This window comes from Accipiter gentilis, chromosome 4 (genome assembly GCF_929443795.1).
Source record: "Accipiter gentilis chromosome 4, bAccGen1.1, whole genome shotgun sequence".
Classification (NCBI taxonomy): Eukaryota; Metazoa; Chordata; class Aves; order Accipitriformes; family Accipitridae; genus Astur; species Astur gentilis.
In genome coordinates this window covers 6,676,433-6,697,027 of record NC_064883.1, presented here as the reverse complement: position 1 = coordinate 6,697,027, position 20,595 = coordinate 6,676,433, and the positions used below count along the sequence as shown (strand labels likewise).

Below are 20,595 nucleotides of genomic sequence, written 5' to 3'. Positions count from 1 at the left end.
TCTTCATCTATTAAACTATCTTTATCTTGACCCACAAGTTTTCTTGCTTTTTTTCTTCCTGTTCTATTCTCTGCCCCATGGCAGGGAGGTGAGTGAGTGAGAGAGCGAGCAAGTGAGCAGCTGCCAGGCTGGTTGGATGCTGGCTGGTGCTTGGATGTATGGTCATCATGTATATAGCAAAAAACACCTGTTTATCAGGATTCTGATGTTTTGCTCAGCAAATCCTGCAGCCCAGCTGAACATACTGAAAACAGTCAGAGGGTTATGGCAAATAAGCAGTGCATTAGGGCAGGATTACCTGATTTAAGGGGCAACTCCTACAAATATTCTCAAAATAAATTTTTACTGTAAGCTTCAGCAAACTCACAGCTTGGAAAACTTGCATACTTTCAAACACATTTCTCTGGAGCTAATCTGGCATTCTACATCACTGGTGAACTCAAAGTCTTTTTCACTTTTTTAAAGTTATATATTGGCCTTACAAAAAGCATTTATGTATGTGATTAACTTTTATTTAGTAAAGCAGAATGGTGAGACCAATCTGCTAACAAGGGAAAAGTACATGGAAAAGAAGAACTGAAGAAGATGAAAAGAAAAAGAACAGTTGGGTTTTATTCCATTCACTTCAGTAATTTTTAAAGTATTGATATGTCCATACTAGGGAAGGGGAAAAAAGACCCAAAAAAAGGAAAAGACGAAAGGAGACAAATATGAAATTTGTTAATTTCCCTCTCATTCTACAAGGCCATCGGCTATAGTATTTTACAAGTAGTGAGATATTTCTAAAGCAGCACTAAAGAGTGGAGACTATAAAAAAAAAGGGGGGGGCTGTGACATGATTGATTATACCTTTCTTTCTGTTCTTGGCATATTCCTAAAGTTGCAGCAACAGGCAAAGATAAACTTGCATTGGGAAGAGGACTGACTGGACAACTAACATTAAAGTCATATATTTTATGAATGAATGCCATAACGGAGCCTCCGCTCTGGTATAACACCGGCCATTGGCTTTCCCTACCTTAGTTTTTGTTTCAGTTAAATACATGTGGTTGAACTAAAGCATGTTTTGAGAAGGCAGCAACACTGAATCTTGATTCAGTATTTCCAGTGATGGAATATCTAAACAATCTCCATTAAATTGTACCAATGATTAAACACCATTATTGATAAACTTATTAAATGTCTTACCAGTTCTGTTATTTCCTTCAAATGCCAACTATTAGACCTTGTTAAATCTGCTAGATTGAAGACAGACAAAACATCACTGTTTTGTTTCCTATACAGCCCTCTTACACTCTGTGACCAAGTGATCCTTACCCTACTCTTACAAGGTCAGCAGATGATCGCACCTTCCAGCATGAGGCAAGTTTTCTAGTCTTTTTGCTATTCTTGAAGGCCATCCTTGAATTATCCTCAAATTTTTCAGCATTCTTCCTCAGTTATTGACATAAAACCAGACACACAGGATCACAAAGACTTCATAAAATACACCCATAATACAGAGAATGCATGATGTTTGTCCAACAACCTCTAGAGCAAGGTGTTACTTAGTATTTGCATGTATTAAGCCAGATTGTTTGTATCCACCCACTAAGCCTTCAAGACTTGTTCTGTGTTAGCAACCTGTTCTCTTAAGATTTAGCACTCTCCCAATAATGAGCCCATCTCTAAGGCTTTTTCAGTGGTTGTTCAATTTCAAAAAAAGGCTAGGCAAATTCCCAACTGTAATTCAGCTTTTCCTGCGTAATTCCTTCTTTCAACTCATTTGACTAATGGCTTTGGAATCTGGTTCTTTTAAAGGATTAAACCAGGCCTTTTCTGTGCGGCACCCAGCTCCCATCCCTGGCACCTCCGTGGCCTCCTCAGGCTGCGCTGCACCCGCAGTCCCTAGAGGACAGGGACAGGAGATGCTTGGTGGCTCCCAGAGACCCTTCTCCTCGGCATCGAGGAGAAACGGGAGGTACGGGACACCCTGCGGGTCAAACGGACGAAGCTCCCACCCCGCTGACCGGCCACCTCTGCAGAGACTACTCTCTCCTCGGGATTTGCCCGGCTACAAAACACAGTCAGCGAACCTGAGAGGGGGAGGGGGCGGGGGAACGCACCCCTCTCTCCCTCCCGGTGCCGCGGTCCGGCCGGGACGCCCAGCCCGCCTCGCGCCTCTCCCAGAGGCCTCCGCGCGGGCTGGCACGTGGCGATTGTTGCGGGGAGGGGGGGGGAGGGGGAAGGTATGGAAGGGTTTCTAGGCCCCCCCCGTGTTGCCTTGGTAACGGCCGCGCTTCCCGCCCGGGGTGGGGGGGGACGGGAAGAGGAAACTAAAGGAGGAGGAGGTGGGGAAAGAAAGGGAGTCACGTGACGCGCGGGCGAACCGGAAGCGCATGCCGCGTGCGGACCGTGACGTGGCGGCGGCGGAAGTACGTGCGTCCGTGTGTGTATGTGTGTGTGTGTGTGTTTTGGTCGGGGCACAGGCGGCGGCAGCGGCGGCGGAAGTCGGCGGCGGGCTGGGTGAGGCACGGCTGCGCCCCCGCCCCTCGCCCCCACCCCTCTCCCGCGCCCCGCTGAGGAGCCGCCTCCCCTCTTCCCCCTCCTCCGCCCACCCTGCCCCGGCTCACCCGCCAGCCCCGACGGACGGACGGACGGACGGACGTCGCTGCACCGCCGCCGCCCGGCTCCCGCGGCTCCCCCTACTCCCCCTCCCCCGCGCGCGGCCGCCGCGGCCCGGCCAGGTGAGGAGGCGGAGGCGGGGCGGGGGGGCCCGGCGGAGAGGTGGGGGGGGCGAAGGGAGGGGGGCGTCTCTTCGGAATCCTGCCGGCGGCCGCCGCGGCCTGCGGAAACACTGGGCCGTGGTGCGGGTTGCCGAGGTGGGCAGCCCGGCGTGCGGGGCGGGGAGGCGAGGCTGGTCTCTCCCTTCCCGTCTCAAAATGGCGCCCCCGATTTTCCCACTTCCCCTTATTCCTGTGCCTGGAAGGGAGCCGCGGGGGAGGGGAGGTGGTGGTGACGGCGGCGGCGGCGGCCGGGGTTGGAGGGGCTGGGCCCGGGACTGCGGCGAGAAGGAGAGAGCGGGGATCCTTCCCTGCCTGCGGGCTCTCCTGCAGTGAGTTACGGCTCTCTGGGTCCAGCTACAAGGGCAGGGTTTCTCCCTTCGAGTTGCTTGTGAGGTGTGGAGGGGGAGGTTGGGTGATGGGTCCCTCGCTTTCCCTTTCACTTGCGGCTGGAGGAGGGACGCTGAATAAGGTGGGAAGTAAAATACTCTGACAACACGTCGCCATTCGGGGGGATCACCACGGCCCTAGTACACTGGGTATGCTCTACGTAAGACTTAACTGGAACTAGACATAAAGCTAGAGTGTGGTGCAGGAATAAACCTATGCCCTCTTCTGTTTCAGAGGAGAGCTGAATTGTTTAAAAAGTATCAAAATGTTCCAAACAATGGGCCATGAAAGGCTACTCTCTCAGCATTTTCGGTTTTTTAATTTTTTTTCTACTTTATGCCTCTTTCAGAGCCTGGGGATGGAAAAGAGAGGCTGAACAGCTAATTAAGCAGCTGAAACTAATCAGCTTCTTCCATGTAAACTTCATTCTGAGTAAAAAGCGTGGCATTTTTGTTTTTTCCAATGTGGTAGTGACTTTTCAGAGTTGCAGGCAGGCTAGATTGCATGTGTGTATTGTTACTCTGTAATAAGAAATATCAGGAAAAAGGTAGATGTTGGCTGAAGTGAGGTGGCTAGAGACAATGACAGTACAGTCATCGTTACTTATGTTTCCTGTATGATAAATCAGTTTATCTGAAAGCAATTGGTACTATACATCATTCATGTGAGCTTATGAGGTTATTATCTTTAATTGGAAGGATATGACTTTTTTGCAGTGACTGTGTTGATTCACTTGTTTAACTTACTGTCTCATCATGTTTCAATATAAACTGGCTTATATGTGACAAGCGTTTTGACAGTCGTACATATAACTGTCTTGAAAACTGCAGTAAGATGCCACACTAACTCTGCCAAGCCTGGAAGGGGGAAAAAAAACCAAAAATGGTTATCAGGAGCGTCTAATAAATAAGGCTTTTTAAAACATTCAAGATAGTCCAGTATAAACAAATTTGAAGTAGATAATGGTTGCAACCTCAGCGTTGTATAATCTGTCTCTGTTCATGGAGTGTGAAAAAGTTTATTAGAAATTACTACAGTAGTAAGTGTGTTCATGGTAGGAAACGCTGTCATTTGCCCTGAAATGTAAAAGTGGTGGAATGTTCGAGTTTTAAATATATCCTGAATTTTTGTTGTGGTCTTTGTTTTTGGTAATGCACTCTAATCACATTCACTGTAGGAACAGTGTTAGCTGTCTTAATCTGTTCAGTAGGCTGGCTTTTGTCACTAGTGTTATTTTGATACTTCTGTATTAGCTTTCTTGTAGTTTAAAATAGGCACTGATCTGAATGCTTACATGACTGTGAACTATGCTGTTAAACTGTGATTTTGTAGGTATTGGCTAGGACTGTTGGTATTCTGTACGCAGACTCAAATGTAGTAAAATTTGTGTGGTGACCTATTAAAATACTTATGACTCTTTCATAAATAAAACTCATTAACAAAGACTATTTAGCAGCATATGAATTTCTCTTCTAGAGTGATGAGAATACCCAACATCTGGTAAATTACTTGGTAGGATTAACTGGAGTACTTTCCTAATCATGTGCTCCAAACTTTGTTGTTCTGGCTTCTCAGCATGGAGCTGCTGTGCCTTTGGGGGTCTTCACGAGAACAGTAAAGTTCCTACTTACTAGAAGGACCTATGTATCTGCAGTGCCCAAGACTGTAAAATGGGCCTTGCTTTTTAATACATGATGGAGTTCTCACATTAAACTCTATAAAAGTAAGAAAATCTCCCTCATTATTATCCATGTGAAGCCATCTGTCTAAGAAACTTCCATAGTATTTTCCTCAGAAGATTTTTATATAAGTAATTTCATTACATAACTTCTATATGTATCAGTTTAAGAGCTTGGTTCAAGTCCAACAGTTGTGTACTTGCTTTTGTGCAGATGAATGAAAATGTCTTACCAAAGTTTTCTTTCTTCACACGTTACAAACACATTGAATACAAAGTCTGCTTAGCATACAAAAATGGAGGGGGGGGATGTTAGCAGGTCTTTTCCTAGAAATTTTCACCAAAGCTAAGGGTAAAAAATAGGTATGGCTGCTAAGCACTTGAAATAAGTGTTTGGAGTTGTCTGGAAAGTGATTTGCCAGAAATGACTTGAATTTGCGGTGTGTGTGTAGGGTACTGAATGTAGTATTCCACTCTTGTGTGGTGCGGGTTTTTTTAGTTCTCAATGCTAGTATTTTACAGGTGACTTAAGGAACTGGCGAATGAATGTGACCTGACACTTGGAGAATGCATGGAGTCTGTAGCATTGAAATCTACTTTTAAATCCTTGTGAGGCCCTATGTTCATCACACAAATGTGAAAAGAACAGGCTGAAAACATTCTGTAATGGCTATGCCAAACTGTAGTACTGCTTCTCTTCAGATTACGAAAATCTGTTCCTTGTTTTTCATGTTTCCATGCTGCCATGTTATAAACTTACTGAACAGTTTCAATGTCATCTGAAACTTCAAAAGGTGGTGATTTCAATATACACTTACAGGTGTTAGTGACTTTTTTAATACATCAAAATGCTCTTATCAGTTTTTTCAGTCTTGCATGTTTTTTTCATCCTGAGCTGTTAAAAAGTGGGCGGTATGACTGTAGTAGGTTTTATTAAGTTATTAGATATATTGATGTGACTATTGAATGAATGATGTTTGAAGTATGTTTCTGGGACTTGTTGGCCTTCCTCTGAGGTAGTGTGATCTCTGTCATCTTGACAGCTAGTTACTTTTGTACGTGGTATCTGAGTGTCTAGAATGATTTGAGGAGGGGGGGATATTGTTGTAAGTGTGTGTTTACACTACAGCTGTAGTTTTACAGCTTCTGTAGCTTGGACATCTACAAAAATTGAATTAGGTAGCTATTTTTCTTGACAACCTGTTTCAGCTTTGGGTTCTAAAGGAGTTTTTCAAGGGATAGTAATTACTGTTTTGTAGGTGATATAAATCTGAATAACTAAAAGCTGTAAATGGCCGGTTGAAACAAATAAGGTATTATGTGAGATAAATCAGTCTTGCCTGTTTTTCTATCATGCCTCCTTTTGCTCTCAATATGCGAAACAGCAAGCGAAAAAGTAGTCATAGCTAGTAACCAGTGTCGTGGGTTGATTTCCTTACTGTGTGTCATCTAGAAGTCACTTGCTCCAAAGAGTACTAACTCACGTGGTCATTAGGTATAGTCCTTGAGCCTTTGTTGATGCTGCAGAGTGTAGAAAAACATGGAAGGAATTAAGATTAAAAGGTTTTAAATTATATCATGGTTATCCAAACACACTAGAATGCTATAGCAAACAGGCGTATTTCATTTTAAAACAGAAATAACTTAATTGTCTTCATTACTTTTGCAAAGGAAAATATAAACAAATGGCTAACCGTATTTTGAGCTACCTATATTTTGGCTATGCCTTGCTGCTTTCTCTCTTACAGTATAATTAGGGAGAGATTAACTGTTGTCACTGATTCATTTTTATCCAAATTGCTCCACAACTTCTGAAGCATATTTCAGCAGCACATGTGGGGGGGAAGAGTCTTGCCTGAGAATCGATACACCAGCTGTGCATGAATTGTTTTATGTTGTAAGGATGAAAGGTCTGGTACTTTTAAAATAACTGGATCCATTACTGTATTCTAAAATATTCAACCAAAATTAATGAGAAAGAATTTTAGTACATAGTGATCATGGTACTTAATAATGGTGGTTGGATATGCAGGGGCTTTTTTGCTTCAGAGAAACATTCTTTCACTGTAGTACACTTTCACATGTTTGTAAGAACATATGTCTAAAATTTGATATTGATTAGATCATGTGCAATTAAAAAAAAAATCTGTTGATTTAAGAATATCATAACAGTCAAACAGGACACAAACTCAGGACAGACAGGGATGAATACAAGCTTGGAATATCCTGCCTGGAAGAAGCTAAATTATTTTGAGAGGTATGGGAAAATGAGCAACATGAGCGGATAGGAGTGCCTTTAAGACGTTGAAAATGTTTTTTTTTCTAAGACCTATATTCAAGTTCTGTTTACACTGAGAAATAATATACCAGTTTTTCAACTGTTATGTTAGTGAATAAATGATGCTAAGATTTCTTTCTCACTTATTGCATAGAAATTAGTTTGTAAGGGACTATCTTAGTGGAGGATGGGATTCTGCTAGAGTGCTAGAAGCACTTTCCAGAAAAGAAGATTCTTTGGGACTTGCGTTGAGTTTACAAAAGGGAGAGTTGGGAAGGAGAGTGAAGGATTAGTGTCTGAGCTAGGTGTGTAGCAAACTGGAATGCTCAAGTGCCTGATGTGCTAAGTGGTTTGAAATGGGAAGATGGCTAAAGACTACTGCTTGGTTTAAAATGTTGTTGTTTTACCATAAGGAAGAAGGAGCAAGAAATAATTTGAAAGTAGTAAGTTTTCTTACCTTTTTTGCAACATATGTATTAAAGCCATTTTCTGCAGTAGGAGAACATGCTCTAAACTAACTTGCTTGCATTCTAGATGCTAGGAAAGCTGTATCCCCACAAAGGGTGCACAATTCAAGTAATCAACTGGAGTAGGACAAATTTATAGACTGGTTTTTGGTTTGGGGTTTTTTGGTAGCAGAAATACAGAAGCAGGTGTTTCTCTCGCTGAGAGCTGAGTGACCATTACTTAGGCATATTTCCAATGGGCTCACTTGGAATTTTGTTTTGGGAACTGGGAGGAAAGAGAATACAGAAAATTATTATGCCAGTCTTTCATACAGCAATGCCTACCTGCAAAAAGATTTAATCTCTACCGTTAAGTGTGTAAAAACATAAATCTTGGGCTCAGGAGTGATACCAGCAGAGTCTAAAGGCTTCCCTGTCCATATGAATAAATATTGTGATTATTTTTTTAAGGAATTTGAAAGAAGAGTAGGTAGACTAAGGAATACACTGTTCATACTTGTTAACAAAGATCTTTGTTGTGAATATTGATCTGCTAGCACATGTGTTAGTATTGGAAGTAGCAATTTATCATCATATGATAGTTCTCTGGTGTCTTGCCCAAAGGGATCTGGAATTCTTACTGGTCAAGACAATCCATTTTTCTACATATGGAAGGCTTTGTGGGTTTCCTTCTTAAAGTACAATTGTTAACTGGAGAATGTATTAATGATTTGTATGTCAAGATCTTCTGTACTTTTATTTAAGGAAACTGCATTTGATATACATGATAGAAGTGAATTGATGAAGTATACTTGCAAAGAACTTGATGCGGTGATTGAGTTTTCCCAATTTGCTCAATTTTTTAGCATCCTTTAGTGGTGCTGACTTTGGAATATTGCTTAGCAATAGCAAAATTATGGAAAAATATTATTTCTTGTAATTTGATATTTTACCAATAATGTGAAAGTCTGAATCCATTGTGTTACACTTCAGTCTTGATTTGTTAAGAAATAAGAGACTGAAGTCTTGCAAGAAGAAACATAATTGGGTTTTGATGTGCAAATTTGAAGCTTTAATAAGAAGAGTAGGTACTGAAGAAGATAACTGGTTCATTTGTCATAGATTTTTGTCTGTAGTTGACATCTTAACAGTGATGGTAGCTGTACTCTGGACTATCGATTTTAGTAAATATTAGGACAAGTTATATGTAGTCCATGTTGCATTAGTGAATAAGATTTTTCTTGTTTTGTAAATCTAATACCACCCACTGTCTTTCACATCAGGTTGTTACTGGCAGAAGCACCATTGAGATCTGAATCCTGGAACTTGCTTTCAAGAGCTTGAAAAAAAGGACTTCTTTCTAATTTGGGCATGGCTAATCGAGGAGCAACAAGACCCAATGGGCCAAATGCTGGAAATAAAATTTGCCAGTTCAAACTAGTACTTCTAGGAGAGTCTGCAGTTGGCAAATCAAGTTTGGTGCTTCGTTTTGTAAAAGGACAGTTTCATGAGTTTCAAGAAAGTACGATTGGAGGTGAGAAAATTATCCTGTTAATTTGTTTCACGTTGAGTTTATGTTGTCCTTGCCCTTGACAACCTTGAATGTAATGGCACTTCTAGAATGGGTTATTGACAGCAAGGATCAAATCTGAGCCCTATGTCTCTAATTGAAAACTATAACTTTCTAAGCTAGAAGCTGTAGTTGGCACAAGGCTGTAGCAAACATCCATGTCAAGTGGAGAAAGCAAACGTGTGCTTGAACTGCTTAGTTTTGAAAACTGGGCTTGATGTTACATTTTGTTTGTGGGTGGATGTGTGGCTATTTTAATTGTGCTGTGTGCTTAATGCATGAAATAACTGCCTAATAAGACTTAAGAACTTAGTTTCTGTGAAAACAAAGTGCTGCATTATCAAAAAAGGTTGTGTTGTCATTTATGCATCCTGGCTTTGCTTTTGATTTGGGAGAACTTGCTACATTTCTGGATATACCTTTCTTTGTTAGTAATCACAAAACTTAGTGTGCTGGTTTTATATTTTGTGACTTCAAACAGAACAGGTGCTGGCTACTAGAATTAAAAAAAATAAATCTGTTTAACTGTGAACAGATTTTTATCCCACCCCCAACCCCCTGACAGATTTCTTCTATTATATTGTATGTTGAAGTTGCTTGTTCTTTGAGCTGTATTCGTCCTTGGATAAATTTAGACTTATCCTAAAACTACCCAACGGCATACAAACTTAAACAAATATATGGATTGATAAATATTCTCCAATAGTCCCTGTTGCTGCTTGCATGAATCAGTCTGTTTCATTGCAGTATTTATGTGAAGCTCTTTCTGTGGTCTCTGTGTGTCTTTACACATGAACAGTTGTTGAAATGTAAACAATCTACAAAGCTTACAAAAATCAATACAAGCTGAATTTCATTGCATCTTTTTTTTACCCTATTTCTAGATGTTACATGTATTTATTTTGTGTATCTGTCAGCATAAATGGAGAACCACTTTTTTCCTCCTTTAGCAGTCTTACTAATGCTTGCTTTTGGCTTTGTGTGTTTTATAATGGCTTTAGGATAAGTGTTAGTGTGAAAGGTTTCTGTATTATCTCATACAGCTATGTGGTAATATGATCTATAGTGAATTAACTTCCTAATGTCAACGTGGGTTTTAGTTAAAAAAACACTGTTAAAATGAAGTGAAATTCATTGTTCAATTTCAGTGATCTCCAATTCATTTAACATCCTTTTTGTTTTTTCTTGGTTTAGTGTCTGGGTAGAACTAGGGATAACCCACACCCCGTTACACTGTTTAAAATCTATACAATGGTTAAACAAGAGCTTAAGTTCAAGTTCTGATATATAGAGTTTAATGTAATCTCTATATTAACTTGCATCTCTTTTCTATAAAATAGAAACAAGGAAATGCCATATAATACAACTGAGAGATATGAAACATAGCAATGCTGGGATTCAGAAAAAGTTTTCTATAGAGAAAGCTGTCTAACTCTGTAGCTTGTAGTTGTCTAAAGTGTAATTTTCTTTGTATACAGAAGGGCCTTTTAACAAAGAGGGGCTTATGTGCATTGTGAATCTGAATAAAAACATCTGAAAGACAGTCCAGTTAAAGGCAGACATGTTGGATGGTGGTGGTGTGTTTGATAATTAGACTTTGCCACTTCAGACTAGGTGTAGCAATGCCTGTTATTTGCTTAAGACAAAAGTATGGCTGTTAAGGATGATAGGCTTTCAGATAATTAAGACAGCTGATTAATTGTCAATTACTATGGCCTTGCAAGATAGAAGAAAGTTACCTTGTTTGCAGAAGCAAAATGCCACAGGCATTTTGTGGTGGTTGAAATGTTCCTTTCAACAAAAACAAGAGGATGTCATAGAATAAAACCCTTGTTTTAATTCTCTTCCTGAGTACATCCCTTCATTTATGGAGTGTAGGTACATTCTTCTGTTGAAGAGAATGTCTGTAAGAACTTCAAATTCCACTTGTTTAACATCTTGTCTCTGCCTTGGAGAAATAGAATGTTGAGCTGGTTCTGAGGAGGAAGCCCTTAGTCTGATGCAGGATGTATGTTTTTGGTTTCTTTTATTTTGGTTCTGGGCTGCTTGAAGGAGCTACCAAGAGGAGCCAGTTTTACGAGTGCTTGGATATTTAGCATTTAGAGAGCTTTATGGTGCTTTAACATTGGAACATCAAAGCCTTTACCTTCTCCAACCTGCCTGCTCATCTGTGATGGATGCTAATACCCCTGAAACAGGAACACTTGACCACTTAACTAGTCAGCTTCTGTATGGTAGTTATGGTGTCCTTTATAAAGCAAGATTGACTTGCTTTTGGTTTACTGTAATAAGTTGAGTTGAAAGTTGCAGCAGTTCGGGAATGATTCATAAGCTATGATGTCTTGGGAGTATGTGGGACAGGGTAACATACCAGCTATGCAAGCATTATGGGTCAGTGCCTCTTCAGACATTTGATTTAAATCGGCCACAGTCTGGCAGTATGCTTAGTGATGAGAGACCCCAGTTCAGCCAACTAGGGGGCTTCCCTTAGTGTTTCATCAAGCAGAAGGTCTTAAAATATTTTTTTGTTGTTTGTTTGTGGAAGGAGCAAGGGCAAGCCAGTCCACAGTATTTCACTGTATGGCTGGAAAAACAACTCCAAGCATTTATGCTGGATTGCTCAAACTTTCAACTAAATTCTTGGAATTATTGCGTTTTCTGTTGTGTATGTACTATAACTGGGCAAACAAAGCAGGTAATCAAGACAGCCTGTCAGACCTCTGTAACAGCTGTGTGCTTATTTTTAAACTTCTAAAGCTAAGGTAGAAAAGATGGCTGAGTTAAAACTCAAAGGGTTAAGGGAACCCAGTACAAGGAAATATTGCTTTTCAGTGTTTATTTTCCCCAAGAAATTCTTGAGATTCTAGCTTAGTTTTGTAATATGGGTTTCTATATTGTGTGGGTACTTGCCTCCCTATTTCTAATATGTACCTTAATCTGAATGGAAAATCTTTACTAGGAGTAACTGTTTGAAGTCTTGGAGTAAGTGACTTACTGTTTTCTGTAATTAGAAGACCATGGTTTATGGTAATGCATTCAGCTGTAGTGGCAATGGATGCAAGTTTCCCTGAAACTGCAGGCTGTCAAAATTATGCTGAAATCAATTCTTGAGATCACTTGCAAAGTCAAAATATGGCTGCTTTAAGAACAAGAACTTTTGAGAAGTGATTCTTTCTTCCGTACCCATTAGTTAAAGTGGAGTTGTCAGGAGCTGAAAATCAAGGCTTTAAAATACTATTCAAGTAATGTAAATGTATAGAACTGTAAATGTCTCAACTGTGGGAATATAACATGATGGGATGCTATTACTGGTACTCTGTATAGTCTGTTGAAGCAGGAAGAAGTGTTTCTAGAAGACTTAAGAGAAGGCTTGTGGTTACTCAGATTCACTACTAAAAAAGAAGGTGGGGGGGGGTTCTTTCCAATTATTGCTTTGTTACGTCCTTAACTTGACAAAAGACTGGTTGTTTAAATAACTGTTCTGTGTTGATCAGAGTTATGGTCTATCAGCTAATGCTTGCTTCAAACCTGCTATATTTTAATAATAGGCTTGAATTGTTTATGGAAATACTTGCATCTCTGAACATAATTTTATAAGAATATAGAGATACAAGCAGATTTCTGGTTTCAGCACCTCTGTCTTTTTTGTAGCTGCTTTTCTAACCCAGACTGTATGTCTTGACGATACAACGGTAAAATTTGAAATCTGGGATACTGCTGGGCAAGAGCGGTACCACAGTTTAGCACCCATGTACTACAGAGGAGCACAAGCAGCTATAGTGGTATACGACATCACAAATGAGGTAAGTACTATATTAGGGAGGCACAAGGGGGATTTGGAAGTAGCAGTCTTGCATCGATCTTTCCTTAATTTTTCTCACTGATTTGTGTGAATCAATTCATTGTTGCATAGAATCAGAGAATGGTTTGCGTTGGAAGGGGCCTTTAAAGGTCATCTAGTCCAAACCCCCTGCCATGGGCAGTGACATCTTTTACTGGATCAGGTTGCTTATTTCATGTTGGACTATGTAATGTTAAATTGTGTCTGTAAACTTTTCTTGCCAAAAGACTATTTCTAGGGGTTGTTTTATTGTATTAAAGAGAGAAAGAAAGCAAATTCTGTTGTGGAAGTGTTTCAAACCCACCTTTAAATCAGTTCATCAGAATTAAGGTGTTACTCTCACCACATTCATGGTGGCACTTTATTTCTGATTGTGAAAGACATTATTTTTAATATTGTATTAATGCAAGATACACTTGGAAAGGCAGCACAAGCCATTGAGACCAAACCCTAAGGTTATGTGATTTCTTTTTATTTGAACTTGGATCGCATAAGCGTCACTTGGTTTTGGTAAAATGAGACTTAAAAACCAAAACCCTCAAAAAAACCCAGAAGCCCTGTACCATAATGAACAATGCTCAGTAATTAGAAAGTGTTTCGAGACCCTTTCAATATAGCTGTTCATAAACTTGATTCTTCTAGAAGAGAAATTTAAATTCCTGTTTTCTCTCTCAATCACTTCTCTTTCCTTACTCTGTCAACACAAAGATCTTCCTATCTTCACTTACTTTTTCAGCATTATCCCAACTAAGCACATTTGAGAACTAAGGTAGGAATGTTTCATTTTAAAAAGCTCACTTGGTAAGTTGGAGTGTGCCTTTGGACAAAGGTAGCAGTCTTGCATTGGTCTTTTGCTTGAAGTATAGATAACAGAGATTGGGATAATAGGTGAGTACAAAAGGATGACAAAACTCAGTTGCATCATTTTGCAATCATTAACAGGAATCCTTTGCCAGAGCGAAAAATTGGGTCAAAGAACTTCAGCGACAAGCAAGTCCTAACATTGTAATAGCTTTAGCAGGAAACAAAGCTGATCTAGCTAACAAAAGAGCTGTGGATTTCCAGGTATGTACATAATTTCTGTATATTTCTTGAAATAGAAAGTAAATAAACGTAGGAGTAGCTTATATGCATAGCCTAGCTAGTTGTTATAGAGGTCATGCTGTTAAATATAAACATCAGCTGAGACTAATTAAATTATGCATGGTACTGAAAAAATCTATTTCTGTACAAGTGATATGTAGCAATAGACTTTTTTGAAGAATTAAGTTTGACTTTGAGGAATAACTAATTTATTTGCATATTTTTAAGGCTAATTGCAGTTCTGTTCTTTGGTGTGGCCTCTTGTCTTCTACCCAAAATTACCAGTAACTAGAGTTTCAATGGGTGAGCTAGTAGCTCTCAGTGCAAACCATTCTCTCTGACTTGTCAGCAGGAGAATTTTGATTATCATATGATACAAAGCTGATTGATGTGCTTAACTTGCTTAGGCCATACTGTTGAAGCAGTGTGTAAGTTTTAATTGTGGTTTTCATGGCATTCTTTTTAGTTTAGTGGATATATCTGTGCTTTCACTGATATATTTTTATCTTCTAGAAAGTTTAACTGAGTCATCAGAAAATAGCTGCCAAAGCATGTAAAACTTACTGCAGGTGGTTCTGGTCCATTCATGATTGATTAAATTTGAATTAAGATAGTCTTTATTAGTCATTAATTCTCTTAATGGTTTTAATTGGTATTTGGTGTCACTGTGTGAGATACTGCTGTGTATAGTAATGAATCCTTTTATAACCGTAGGAGTCGGACTATGAAGGTTAGCAGTGTGTTTTAGGTATTTTTCTGCCAGAATTCAACAATGTGGTTTTCTAATTTTGTACTTACGTGCCAATGGTAACATAAAGCTGTGTAACAGAAGACCTTTGTGCTTTGTAAAAAATTGTGGTAATTCACAAAAATTTCATATGTCTGCAATCAAAAACTTAATCAAATTTAATTACCAAAGTAGAACTACCGTTACTATTTTTTGTACAATTACAATCTTAATGTCTTTCAAATGTTCGTTCTTTTGTTAATGTGGATTTATGGGCTCCTCACAGGCTTGACAATCCTTTCTCATGACAAAGCATGTTTTAGATGTCTAGGTATTTGTTCATGTGTTATTTCAGATATAGTTACATAGATACTAGCAGATGTCACTTAAATGAATATAGAATGCTGTAGATTATTTTTTTCATCATAGGTATTCTGTAGTTTGGCTTTTTGCAGATTTCCTATTGAATGCAATGGCAGTTACACAAGCATAAGCTGGGGATTGTCAGCTGAATTGGCTAACAGGAAGTGGCAAAAATAGGAAACTTCTTGCAAACAGTGTATTCAGATCAAAATTCAGCCTGAAAAGGAGATAATGTGGCAAGATACTTGCTACTGTATTTGTTTTATAATTTTGAATTTCTGTCAGGATAATGAAACTGTTCTGATGCATCTGCCTCAATGAAAGATTCAAGATAGTTCACAAACTGCCTTCTTTCCAGGGTAATAATAGACTTTCTGATATTTGATGGCACTTACCTGGAGCTTATTCGTTCTTGCTATCACAGCTAGTGTTCTGGATCAGGGTTGACTTTTTAATAAATGTTTTTATTTATTATTTAGTTTTGTCTGAGATTTTTCCATCTGGATATTTTTAAGATAAGTAGGGATTTTTAAGATTGCAGTTCTAAATGTTTAACTGCACGATGGAATTGTGACTTCTTCATAGCTGATGAATAACACATTGTCACATGGCTGTCTAAACAAACTTTCTTTCAAAATGGTATAGAAGTTGTTCCTCAGTAGCAATAAAAGTACAATGTGTAATGATTATGTAATTTTTATTTTTTTTATCAAGTAATGCATTCTTATGTTAACTTTCAGGAAGCACAGGCTTATGCAGATGACAACAGCTTATTGTTCATGGAGACGTCTGCCAAAACATCTATGAATGTAAATGAAATATTCATGGCAATTGGTGAGTTTATGAACAAACTGAGAATTTAAGGGAAATGTTTTCATGAGATACATACCATCACAATCTTCCGAACCCAAGATCTTTTGGTTTTCACCTGAATTATTTCTGGCAGTGAAGTTTCCTTAGGCCCTTTCAGATCCTTTTTGATTTTCAGAAGTCAGATAAACTTACTTGAAGCACAGTTGCACAGGCCTTCTGTCAAGCACCAAAACGCTTGGGTTAAGTTGGAATAGCTAAGCTAGGTCACTTCTGAAGTCTGTCAGCAAGCTCCGTTTACCTGTTTTGATTCCATAATGAAAACTTGAACTACTTTAAGTTCAAGCAAAATTAAACTTTAGTTGTTATATACAAAAAACCCCCACCTTTCCCATCGTATAGGTAACTATGAAAAGCTTTACAGAGCTTTTCTTAATTGTAAGATGTACTTGACATTTTTTAATCAAATTAGTGTAAGAATGTAAGTGAAAGTGTATACATGCGTGCCTTTTGATGGTATGTTTTTTGCAGCAGATTCCACACTGCCTTGGATAGGTGCAGAACCTGGAATAACGTACCCCTTATGAGACAGCTGTAATTGAAGCTGGAAACATTTCAAAATGGCAAAATGATAATAGGCTTGCTTAAAAAAAAAGTCAAGTATTCATTTTAGTCTAAGCAAAATATTTGCTAAATATACTTTAGTGTTAAAATTTTGCTTGAATTCCAAATGCAGCTATCTGAAATCCGAAAGTTGTGCCAAAGATGACAATGTGCGCTTAAATGCAATGTCCAAGTATAAATAAAGGACACTTCATGTGAAAAATAAATTTACTAATACATTTTTAGGCCTAACAATCTTAGGGATTTCTGTAGAGATGCTAACATGTAACAGTAGGTATAAATTACTAAGAAATTTTGTGAAGTCCATTGATAGACACAAAATTATATTTCGTTGTTAATAAAACTTTGAAAGTGAAGGAAAAAGAAAGCATGTGTTTTTAGGCTGGTCACCAACCTATTTAGTAATAACCTTAATCACTGCTACTGGGGTATAGTAATGTATACTGTCAAATAACCTTATTAAATCTGTTTCATGTTTTGCACTACAGTGACCTCTCCATCCCACTTTTTGTGAAAAATAGCATTGCTATCAAAATTAAATGTTTCTAAAGAGCTCTTATCTTCTGCTTTCCAGATCAGTAAAGCAGAAAGTAATTTGTGGGGTGGTTCAAACTTTGAGCAGATGCAAGTTAAATTATCACTATAGCAACACTTTATAACAAGTACTTGCTTCATAGTAACTATAAATACTTGGGGAGGGGGGGGTACAACACATAACTGTATGAGTAGAAAGTAAATTTTTCTCATAAATGCTCTGGATAGGCCTGCATTTAATGGTACAGAAATGCTCAATTACACTGTTCTGGTGAAATTTTAAAATTAATTTGTTTAAAGATGCAGTTTGCATGTTTAAAAAAAAAAAGAGAATCCCCAAAATCTGATAATTTTTTTGGTAATTTGTTTTATCAACAATAGTTCTTACCTCTCCATATTTTAATGAAGTATACAAAGCAAACTCGAGAAAACAATGCCCAGTCAGTACCTAGGTATTTTGTCTGCGAGATTGGTTGTCCATGTGAGTATTCTTTCACATTGAGTGAAATTCAGCTTTGTCAGTGCATCAGAACAAGATCTGTGCAGCAGTGGACCCTGAAAGGAAATCTGGACGAGGCTAAAAGTATTGCATGGAACTTGGAATGGCCTTTTGCACAACACAGATTCAGTTCTTAGGACCATGTGTAAATATGGTCTTCAAAAATGGGAGAAAAAGAAAAATGAGAACATGGACAGAATTGAGGGATGCAAACTACAGCTGCTTGTAAATTGACTGCTTCAGAGCTCATTCAGAGCTTCCAGTTACAAAAAATCATATTAATTTACAGGTCTAGAATGTATCTAGAATCCAAAACAACAGTGATCTGACAGCATTTTTCAACTGGTGCTTTGTCCCTTTGTACTGTCTCAGCAGCTTAATACCATGTCAACTCTTGGGTTCTATCACAGAATCATAGAACAGCCCAAGTTGGAAAGGACCTCCATAGATGGTCTGGTCTAACCTTTTGTGGGAAAGGGAGCCTAGATGAGATTACCTAGCACCCTGAGATTATCTAGCATCATAACACATCTTGTTGATTTGTACTCTGCTGGGTTTCTGGCTGTTATACTTGCATTTCATTCCTTTTAGGAAAAAAAGCTGGTCAAAGTAATTGCTTTGGTGTTGAAGCATGCAGCCAAACTGTAGAACAGGGATGGTTGTTGGGTCCTGGTAACATGGGCAAGACGGCCCTATGGAAGTCCTTTTACATAGAATTTAGCATTCTCTCCATCAGAATATTGCTAAGATGAGCTACTGCTCAGAAGGGTAACATCTGTTACCCTTATCTTTCACCTCAGGACTGAGGAGCTACCCTGGAGCTACAAGGACAACAAAGAAATTATCACTGTCAATTGACTTGTAAGAGCTGGAGAGAAGAGAGAGCTTGCAAAAAAGAGGAGACTTGATCTAGTGCCGAGTGCTACTTTATATGTTGTATGCAAAAAGTTACTCTGGCTAGATAGCTGAGCAGTAGTTTGACCCATTTCTTTCTGTGTTTTGTGCCTTTTCAGTCTTTCTGTATCTTTTAGCACTAACATCCTGATCTTAAAGCCTGTTCTGTAGGTGGATTCCCACAAGAGCCATCATTTACTGGCATAGCATACCAGCGCAGATAAATTTTACTGCTCAAGTTGCTAATGCATTTCACTCTTGAAAATCATAGATAAGGTAGTTAATCATTAAGAAGTTAAGTGTCTTAACTTCTTTTATTACCAACACACTGAATCAAATCAGATTTTATAGTGATTATATTGATATGCTTATAGAGTAATAAAGTGTTGACTGTTTGTGTGCTCAGGTGATTTAATCTTAGTACAATCTCAGTTTTAACTCTTACTTCTTGTTGATTTTATAGCAAAAAAATTGCCCAAGAATGAACCACAGAATGCAGGAGCAAACTCTGCCAGAGGAAGAGGAGTAGACCTTACTGAACCCACGCAACCACCCAAGAGTCAATGTTGTAGTAACTAAAACATCAATTGCTTTAAACTGTTCTGAATATTCTTCTGCTTCCTAACTGTTAATAACCATGGAATTGGAGTGCTTAACCTGGCCCAGTACAGCTTCCAAACAGCGAAGAGACTTACAATAGTCAAGTTCATGATACAGATTTTTCTTTTGACCTAAAATTTTAACATGCATGTATCCACCACTGGCTATAATGTTTCAGCAGTAGAGGAGAGATGGAATCGGAATAAACTTCCTTCAGTTGAAAGGTTTTAAAAATCACTTACCATTAGGGCTGTAGAAGAACTGCTTTCTGTGGACCTAATTGGCCAGTTCCTGTAGCCTCAATACTGATTACTGTTATAATAAATAGAGTTGGGACTTTTCATAATTCTCAATTGTGCTTTAAAACCTTTTTAGAAACAGGGTCTAAAAATTACTCAAACTTATTCACAGTATTGATGCAACCAGTTGTTTCTGCAGGTATCTACTGTTTAGTTATACATTCCATAGTTAATAATTTAATTACAAATAATACTTGCATTAACAATTTTGACCCCTGTGCTTGCAGGAAAGTGGAGTTTTTGTTGGTACACTGTATGTAAATTATATCAACCCAGTCAGTTATCTAAAGGAATTAGTGATAAATCAAGTTTAACTTCATTTCTAATCTGTTCAGAGGGTACAGACCAGTAAATTCAACTTTACAACTTAGGATCTCTCTTTTTTTTTTCCCCTCTACAAACTGTAAGAGCTCTTCAAGTAAAACCACAACAAAATTGGTGTCTGTGACTTCTTTCTTGTTTTTGATCATTGCTGGCCATTACAGTTTATGTTTTTCCCCTAAGGAAAAAAATAGTGCACTAACGATTATGTACATCCAACTTGATTTTAAATTTGGATATTAATGTACTGTAAATAGGTACTCTGCATTGTAGTCTACATTTGTTTAATACTTTCTGTAATATTTAAGAGTTGCTTAAAGGTATACAGAATGTACAGTTACTTAAAGATAACTTTTTTCCTGTCTAATCAAAGGGGGTTCTAAGTTCTTCCTTTATGGCTAGAACAGTAATAAATGATGCTCCTGTATCTGTAACATAAGTACTGCTGTCTGTCAGTAATGAACTTTGCAACTTTGTTTTCCAAAGTACATTTTCTTTTGATCTGTCCAGTATATTGCACTAATTCTTTTAGTTATTTTCATTATATGAAATCTACCAAGTGTGTCAGAAGAGATGAATTAGTCTATTTAAATGTTGAACTTATAGCAGAAACTTACTCATGCAGATTTTAAATTTGCAGTAATCTGGGTTTAGCAAGGAAAATGACAGTTCACCAGTGTTTAGTTTTATATTGAGGTGCTCAGGTTTGAATAAAGTGGTTTAAAAAAAAGAAAAGAAGATTTTTGATTACTCTTTCTTATTGGAAGTTTCAGAAGGTTTTATTGCATTTGCACAGTTCCAGACAAGAAGTCTGATTTACTGTATGGGTCAGCATTTAAGACTATTACAAGTAAATACATGACATGGCTAAACATA

The 20,595-nt window shown here is 38.4% G+C and overlaps 1 protein-coding gene across 2 annotated transcripts; it reads left to right on the top strand.

Annotated features, from left to right (window-relative positions):
* The first annotated feature begins 2,395 nt into the window (after positions 1-2,395).
* RAB5A (RAB5A, member RAS oncogene family) lies at positions 2,396-19,837 on the top strand. Of its 2 annotated transcripts, none has more exons than XM_049798907.1 (6): positions 2,396-2,414; positions 8,838-9,088; positions 12,776-12,927; positions 13,908-14,030; positions 15,879-15,972; positions 18,963-19,837. In XM_049798907.1, exons 2-6 carry the CDS (start codon positions 8,926-8,928, stop codon positions 19,076-19,078), a joined length of 648 nt encoding a protein of 215 aa, XP_049654864.1. In that variant the 5' UTR covers positions 2,396-2,414; positions 8,838-8,925; the 3' UTR covers positions 19,079-19,837. The 2 variants fall into 2 exon arrangements, with proteins under 2 accessions (XP_049654864.1, XP_049654863.1); XM_049798906.1 differs by lacking the exon at positions 2,396-2,414 and adding an exon at positions 2,454-2,726.
* The last annotated feature ends 758 nt before the right edge of the window (positions 19,838-20,595 follow it).